General features: G+C 46.6%; 1 protein-coding gene across 5 annotated transcripts in view; it reads right to left on the bottom strand.

The window, feature by feature from the left end:
- Positions 1-7,202: 7,202 nt before the first annotated feature.
- PRKAG2 (protein kinase AMP-activated non-catalytic subunit gamma 2) overlaps positions 7,203-8,811 on the bottom strand; it is a 222,620-nt gene continuing 221,011 nt past the window's right edge. For all 5 annotated transcript variants that reach the window (XM_056338754.1, XM_056338755.1, XM_056338756.1 and 2 more), the window contains one exon: positions 7,203-7,961. In XM_056338754.1, coding sequence (XP_056194729.1) covers positions 7,930-7,961 — 32 coding nt within the window. In that variant the 3' untranslated portion in view covers positions 7,203-7,929. The remainder of the gene's footprint in view (positions 7,962-8,811) is intronic.

Raw genomic sequence — 8,811 nt, 5'->3', positions numbered from 1 at the left:
CGCCAGCCCCTCACGTACCTGTGCGTCACGCGTCACAGGCCAGAGCGGCGACCTCGCCGCCGCTGGGAGCCGGCGCCAGGCGCCGCGAAGGGAAAAACTCTCTGCGTCATGCCTTGCCGCCCCCCCCCCCCGCCGCCCGCCGATTGGGCGGCGCCGCGGCAGCGCGGGCGGCGATTGGCGGAGAGCAGCGGCTGCGGTAACAGCCGGCGTTCAAAGAAAAGGGCGGGGCCGCCGAGCAGAAGCGAGCAGGGACGCGGATTGGGCGGAGGGAGCCGGAGAGTCCGCGCGTGCGCGCTGTGGTCGGCGCGCGGCCGCTTCAGGGGCCGTGGGTGCGCTCCGCGCTCGCGGGCTCGAACGGCCACCGCGCCGCTCCGCTCAGGGGAGGCGGCCCCGCCCCGCCCCGCCGCTGAGGGGGCGCGGCCCGCCCCGGTCCCGCCGCGGGCTCCAGCGGCCGCCGCGCCGCTGAGGGGAGGCGCCCCGGCCCCGGCCCCGCCGCTGAGGGGAGGCGGCCCGGCCCCGGCCCACCTCAGGCTCCGACGGCCGCCACGCTGCTGAGGGGCGGCTGCCGGGCGCTACCCGCTCCCGGGGGCCTCTCCCCGGCCAGACGGCTGCTCGACGGGCCGGTGAATCGGGTTGGGTGCTGCTTCTGGGTGGGGGGCGTCGCCCTGCGGCCCGCAGCGCCACAGGCTGCCGGCGGGGTTCGGCTCCCCTGTCACAGGGCGGCGGGGAGGCAGCTGGCCCCGGCCGCGCTCGCAGCCTGTAGTCCCGGAGGCTCCGAGGGCACCGCCGCCGGGCCGGCTGGCCCCAGAAGGGCTCTGCTGGACTGTGCCGTTCATTTACACCATCTCAGTGTCTCTTCAGAGCATTTCCTTTACACGCAGATAACTTCGGGGGAAGCATCGGATCGGAGCATCTAAAACTGCTGGCAATTGCATGTGAAGAGCTCTGTGTGTGTGGAAAATCTTCATCAAGAGATTCAAGCGGTGCTGAGTTTTCTGCTTTTTTAAAAAGTGCTGCGTGTGCTGCTAATGGTGACTTCAGCACTTAAGGGATGCAGAATTTAAGTGAGAAATACATGAACAGATAATTAGTCTTCCCCCCCGGCTACTTTGAATTCACTTTTGGTAATATTTACCCATTCCACATTTCCTGAAAAATTAATGTTATTTAGAAATTCTATGTGCATCTTGGCATTTTGGGGGGTACACTGCTATCTAACATAGCTATGCTAGGGTACAACTCTGATACAACTAAACCAACCAAACAGCTTGATGGTATTAAGAGAGATGGATCATCACCTTCTCCCTGATCTCAACCATTACATTCCCATGTACTACCATTCATCTAACTTGGTAAGAGGGCAGGGAACTAAACCAAAATTTCCCATGTACTACCATTCATCTAACTTGGTAAGAGGGCAGGGAACTAAACCAAAATTTGTACACAAAAGTGACTTGCTTCTGAAGAAACAGACAAGCTTTAAGGAGGTAGCTGCATTTTTTGGGCTAGTCTGATTATAACCTTCATCTTCTGGATTATGGGATCTTGAAGGCTACTGGTAACCTGTGCAACAGCAGGCATGTCAGCTTTTAGTGAACAGGTACATGACGAAAGGAGAATTATTTCATGAGAAAACAGGGTTTATGCATTTTGTCAGTGATAGCTGTGGTGTATAGCATTCTGCATGCTCCTCCATGGCCAGCCTTTCTCTTTTCCACACACTACAGTACAGATTCTTACTTAATCACAGCTCTGGAGCACCATACCGTAGGGATTGGTGCGATCGTACCACACTGATGGATTTGGTGGGCCTGCAGAGAGTGAATACTATGTGGAAATCCTGTCTTTGTGAATAGTGGTATTGTTCAAAGCTCTCCCAAGAGATGTGGAGGGACAGTCCTGCCTGGTGTAGACCCTTTTTGCCTGGTGTGTTTTAAAAGACACAAGGATTGCAGTAGCCATAATCCTGCAGGACCATCCCTTGTGTATCTGCAGCACTCAGGGAGGCCGTGTCATGGTCCAAAATTTGGGCTATTTACTGAGCCAGAGGACTGAAAGAACGGAGATAAGAGTTACCATCCAATGACATAAATGGGTGTGGAAGCATCAGTGAAGTTTGTGGTAGTTAGGCTTTCAACTTCCATAGCCTTGCAGTTCTTGTTACTTGCCTGACGTATTTAGGCACCGTGCTTTTCGCTCTGCTGAAACCTAATGTGCATTTTCAGAAAATATAGCAGACATGCTCACGGCAAGCATCACTATTTTTTAATTAGCTCGAGTTCCTGGTTTTGATCCCTCCTTGACACCCCACTTCTCTTGATGAGGTCTGTTCCCTTACTCTTTTTCTTACCCCACTCACCTCTTGGACCCTTGTCTATGTATTTATTTTGGTTCTGTTAACTTGCACTAGGTCACTCTACACTCATTTAGGAGAGCTCACTACTGCAGGGTTTCTGCTCCCTGACTACAGCTGCTTTATTTACTACCTCTACTTGCAATAGAGTTGTTCCACCCAAGGATACCCTCCATGCTTGCCCAGCCTGCGCTGCAGCAGGAACACAGAACCCATCCTTCCTGGGCACAGGTGTTTCTTAAACTTGCAGAAAAAACTATGACTTACTTTCTTCCACTGGTTCTTTGGAAGGAATTGGCTAATAATCCTTATTCCACCATGATCACCTAAGTGCGTGCTTCATTCTGGCTTGACTGGGACACTCAAACTGCAGGCAAATACAGAGCTCTCGGGGAACTTTGTTGTTTCTCCATGCTCTGGGACTCGGTGATATTGCTGAGTGGCCTTCGAGAGCACTCTGGCATACTGCTACTCGAGCGGTAGCAGCTTGAGCAGAGACAAAAGGATCTGGAGCGCAGTAGGGCTGCCACTGCGTTTCTCCTGCCCAGGCGAAGTTTAAATGCTTCCCGGAGTGTGCCCTGGCACAGAGGGAGAGCTACCTGTGGCTGTGAGTATCTCATCAGGCCACTGTGTCTTATTTGAACTCTCACGGTTTTTGTGTTTAGGACTGAACGGCTTTGCTAAGTGGCCCTTCCCTGAAAATCTCTTCGTCTCTAACAACCTAAGTGTGATGTGCAGGTTGTGATTTCACAGGGCAGCGTTCTGTAGCAGCCGTAGCTTTAGTGATTAGGGCTTTGCCTGTGCGCCCCGTGGTCCTACTCCAGCTTCTTTGTTTCTACAGTGTTTGCAAGTTTTGCTGTGAACTACAAAGGGGCTCAGAGAACTTTGGGACAAGTGACGTACACCACATACCTACACACTGGCTGTATTCCAGCTTGCTTCGTATCTCACTTCACCAGATACTCCTTCAAATCAAATGTAGCCTTTGTATCAGTTCAGATGATAAATTACATTCATTTTATTGTAAATGAGTTAACAACAGGCATGGTCAGTGAATGCCACGCATCAGGTACAGCCTAGGTTCCAAAAGAGAGAATACTAAAAGGGAGAACCACAAGCACCGATGGAGTATGTGTATGGAGAGAGATCAGGAACAGATGCTGAGGAACGCTGCAAAAACGGAACATGTCTGTCTTGTTGCCTACATCTCCTTTTCTCTGATGGAGGAAAAACCATGATGAATTTCATGTAGTAAATGTAACTCGACAGCCAAGTATTTTTAGGATAATAGAGTGCACGCAAACCCACGAACACGCTGCTACTCAGATTCCAAATGCAGAATAGCTCTGACTTGCACATTCAATTCCTGTAACAGCACTTACAGTATAATTACCTGCTCTGTCCTTTGGCAAATCAGGACCTTCCCCAGGAGTTTTTTGAAGTGTGTCCAGTGTTTGCGTTGGGCGTGCTTCCACAGGTACAGCACAGACTTCGCTGCCCACAGAGGTTACAAAGTACATTCAGTTCAATCTTAAAACTTGTTCCTACTCCCTCCTGGACTTTCACAATGATCACATTTTCCAGTATTCAGTTAGGAACACTGGCAAAATGTGAGTAGAAGCAAATTCCACAGGGGCTAGTGACATCCCAGGCTAGTGCCATACTGGTCCTGTTATGCAGCTGGCAGGGACATACTACTCCTATCTAAAGAAATGAGTTCGATGTAGGAGCACAAGTCACCTCCTGTTCCCATTGCTTCAGTGGGAACAGGTCTGACTGCAATCAGCATAAAACAAACTGGTATGAAGAAAGTGACTTTCAAAACTGTGTTTAAGACCTGAAGTTAAGAGTAAAGAGCAGAGTCTCTGCAGAACATTCTTTTTGCATGAATGTGGGTATCTTATGTGAGTACCAGGGCAGTACTAAATTATTTGGAATGACATTCTCCTCTGGAAATTACTCTAGTAAGTGTTCGATATGGGTGACAGTTCATAAAAACTTTTGAAGAAAAATGGTTACTTTTAAAACTGACCGGAGAGCTCAGTACGAGCAGTTAGGACAGCCTGCTGTGCGACACGGTCAAGTACACATGGTTTCACTTCTAGTTGGACCAAAACTGAAATACTCCCAACTTACCCTATGCTCTCCCAAATGGTGGCAAGGAAGGTTCTCAAAGCAATGCGCAGTCTTGGAACCGTTTCAGTCGGATTGCTGTCGTCTGCTGTGAGGACAAAAGCTCAGGCCTTGTCACCAGGAAAGTGAGCCTGGTTCTTTCTGCGTTAGCCAAACATTCCCAGCAGAATAATATTCCTTAGGAAAAGAAGATGAATAGGCCTCGGATACACAACTGCAGTTCAGTTCCTAGTAAAAAGCAAATACCATCTGTAGGGGCTTACAGATCTCAGACCTTTTAACTAAAAGGATTCCAGAAGAAAAACAGGAAAACAGTTTCATTGGTCAAGCGATCAATGCTAGCAAAGGGCAATTTTTCCTGAACTAGTTCTGGTTACTTAAAAGTATTGAGGGCTGAAGTCTACCAAGAAACATTTTCTTACACCTAATATCCAGAGTAGGTAAAAAACAAACTTAACCTGCTCCCTTCTTCCAAGACCAAGAAGCCCTTCAAAGTAATTATCTTTCACAGACATCTCTTGCTGGGCAAGAAAATGCGCAAGGGAACACAGGAATCAATCACGTGTTTTACAGTCCCACTGGTTAAAATAAAATCAATTTCTACTGTGTCTCATCCTCAGGACAGAAGATCTACGCCATTGAACAGGCTTTCAGCAGCGGCACTGGGGGAAGCTTACTGCCATCTGCGCTTGCAGCATGGTCCTGTCTGGAAAGGGAGTACCTGGAGCCATTGCTGCAGCCTCAGATCTATAGGTACTGCTTGCTGCCTTTCCAGAGGAAAACGTATGCAAAAACATGAGTTTAACAACATTTTAATTCATTTTTTTTCCGTGGCCGAGGCCTCTCACGAGCCACGTAAAGAGTCCGAGAGCAAAGCTTTAGTTGCACTGTCACTTTAACCTGGTATATGCAGCAGTGCTGCTGAGTCACCCCTCCTTTCTCTACCCTCATTTACTTATTCCTGTCCCTCCCTTGTGCCGGAACAAGCACTTGCCTAGCTCCAGAATAAACTGATCTGTATTAAAACCGACACGATTTCTTTAGTTTTGTTTACTGCATCAGAATTGTTACTTGTGCCAGTACAAGCAGAGTGCCTTTTTGATAGCGCTGCTGTTCATTCATGCTTGTTGAGTTTCACTGCGATTCCGCTTCTCACAAATGCAAAGTTCAGAACCGAATTCCAGAAAGGGTGGAAATTCTCTAAATACAGTTCTGTATCACCAAGGAGGCTGCTTTCCATAATTCTGCTAGTTCTGCGTCCACAACACATCAACAGCACTTGTAATAAATTAAAATAGAAAGTCTGCAGACGGTTGTTCAAAAACTGCAAATTCATTCTGGCTTTCTGCATACTAATTTATGCAGACAGGCCCAAAGCTGCCTGCATGGAACTGGGCCAAATAAATAAATAAAGTATATTAAAAAAGTACCTATCAACGGTTCAAGCCTCATCTTCAAAAATGCCTCACATATAGGGCTGAAGAACATGCTCATGCAGACTAGTGACGGGTAGAGAGAGCTCGCAATGCATTTGGGCAGCTCCCTGGTGTCCCACCTCCCGGAGGCAGCAGCAGCGCAAGGGCTGGAGCAATGTCAGGGCTTTCACAGCTTGGGCGGCGGTGGCAGGTAGCACTGCTGACCGCTTACCCATAATACGAAGTTCTCACCTGCCACAAATTATCCCCTCCACACCCCACAAAGAACAAGAGCTGCTGCTTTTAGTTGCCGTCACTCCATCTTCCCAACAAGGATAATGGGAGCCATGCTGGTGTCACCTCTGATGGCAGCAATCAGCACCAGACCCCAAGGTCACTGTTGTTGGGCCAAACAAGCTATTTCAACTCGATACCATCCAGAGTCCCAGGGAACAGTCCGTATCTACCTTGTCAGAGCAGGTGCTGGAGAAGACCAGACAATGTTTTTCACAGAGCAAGAGAGTGAGCTAAAGCCCAAGAGAAGTTTCCATTATGTACTACAGCAATATTTTTATAAAGGCAAGATTTCACCCATTAGTTCAAAATTTAAAGTCTTACAGAATGTGGGAAAGTTCTGAAGAAAGCGTTTTTCATTACTGTTAAAAACCTCACATTTTATAAGCAAACTGAAAACTGTCAACCTTTTACCTCAGTATTTATAAATGAAAAAATAATGGCTCAATGTACTGCATTATTCCAGTGCAGTATTCCGGGTGGAAACACTCTAAAAAGAAATACTGCCTCATTGTTCCACGGGCACAAGCCACCTTTGAAGTCAAAGGGAAGAAAGAATGCTTCTATACCTAGATTACACTCATTGAAATGCACGTACATTTACACATGCAAAGGAACTTGGCAAGAACCGCTAAAACCAAACTGATGTTGTAGGGTTTAATTTCTTCCATCTACAAGAATCTACAATTATAAAAGTCTCATCTCCAGACTTTACAGCACATTTACATTAGCAAACACCCCACAGGCTTTCCTCAGTCCTCCACTTCTGTACAAGTCATATACAATAAAAAGTTCTGGTTTTGTTGTACAAACGTCATTTTACACTTTAGTACAGCTGAAAATGTTATTCTCTGGCACCTTGATTCCGCCATGGTGCCCGTGTGTGACAGATCAGAGCACGCTCGATCCATGGTTCTGAAATCTTCAGCTCAGGTAACACTGACCGATCAACAAGCCACAGCTTCTGCCACTCCAAGGTCTTAAATAATGAGAAAATCTACCACTCGTTTGTATAACAATCAACAGTTTATTAATGGATATGGTGAAATTTTAGCTATCCACCAAAGATGTGTAAAAAATTGTCATGAAAGTAAAAATAAATAAAGCTGTTTTTAAAATCAGTCTTGTTTTACATCTCAGTTCAGAATGCAACATTTAACACAAAACTGTCATTGAAGTTTTAAAGAAGTCTACCGATATTCAAATTACAGCTTTTATGACAAATCTAATGAGAACTGAAACTGATTTGGTTTTAGGTTTAAAGACTTTCACATTCAAATACAGTGTCTCTTTTAACACAATACTTCCTTTGACAGTGATGGGCAACAGTGATGACATATTGCTGTATTTTGACATAAGGCACTATGATATGAATATGCCATACACTTGCCTTATGTCACATATATCCATTGCTGACCAGTGACTTCTGTCAAATACAAAATGAAAAAGTTTTAGAATACAGTGCATTTTAATGAAGGACATCATGTGAAGTCTTCCAGCAAATGTTTTGAAGACGTTTTGAAATACGAGCCTACATTTTAACATAAGCTTTTTGTCATGCTGCTTTTTTTTTTGCGACATCACTGGGGGGAATAGACTCATCATCCATCACTAAGTCCCAAAACACATTCTCAACCATCCTGCTCTGTTCTATTGCAGTCTCTGTTCTTGAGACAAACTTGACCCAGAAGCTTTGTTCAGGTTCTCCTACAAACGCGTATACATTCACAGCAGTCATTCACTTTCATTCTCCTTTTGTTTGGCACCTGTTAATAGAAGAGGAAAGCACGTGTGATTTCCTTATGCGCACAGCACCCAGCTCCTGGGACGCGCCGCTCCCTCTGAATGCTGGAACTGTCTGACCACGTTATCAGAATCTTAGTACTGGACATCAAGAATATACTGCAGCATTGCTAAACGCTAATTAAAGTGGAGCGAGAAAGGCCTCCAGACCATTGCTGCTTCTAACTTCAAGGCAAGGTAGTCGAAGTAACTCTTCTGGGATGTTACTGAAAGCAGCTTTGAAGGTACTCCCTAGCACAAGAATTTGTTTTAAAAAAAGCCCAACCAAAAAGCCGCACCCCAAACCCGCCCATCAGCTTAGAAGCCAAGCTTAATCACAGTAATAACCTCAAAAAATGAAGTCCTGCTTGAGAACAAACAGCGTCGGGATTCAGTTTAACTGCGCTGCGCTGATGGGCCCACTTTCCCTGGCTCAGAGGCAGGTCTGGCTTACAGCAGGGATCCGAGACCTGCTCAGCAGCACCGCGTAGCATCTTGCCTCTTCTCCAAGTGCTCAAACTGGCCACACGCTGGGCAACGACCGAACCCTACGGTGAGTTTGGCTTCAGCAACCGACTCTAGAGAGCAAGAATCTCTTGCCAGCAACCTGGAGTTACCACTTGTAATGTATAATCAAACACTAAAAGAGGCATTCTTCAATACATCTGGTTTTCACATCACAGCTGATACTTTTTCCCCCTAATGTGGGCTGCTCTTAATTCCTGCCATTCAATACATTTTCCTTTCTAGTCTGTGAAGAAAAATGGACTCTTTTAGGGCATGAGCTATCTGGTTTTTCACACACATCTGGTTTTAAGAGGTAAATCATACTCT

This window comes from Falco biarmicus, chromosome 4 (assembly GCF_023638135.1).
Source record: "Falco biarmicus isolate bFalBia1 chromosome 4, bFalBia1.pri, whole genome shotgun sequence".
NCBI lineage: Eukaryota > Metazoa > Chordata > Aves > Falconiformes > Falconidae > Falco > Falco biarmicus.
This window is presented reverse-complemented; position numbering and strand designations above follow the sequence as displayed.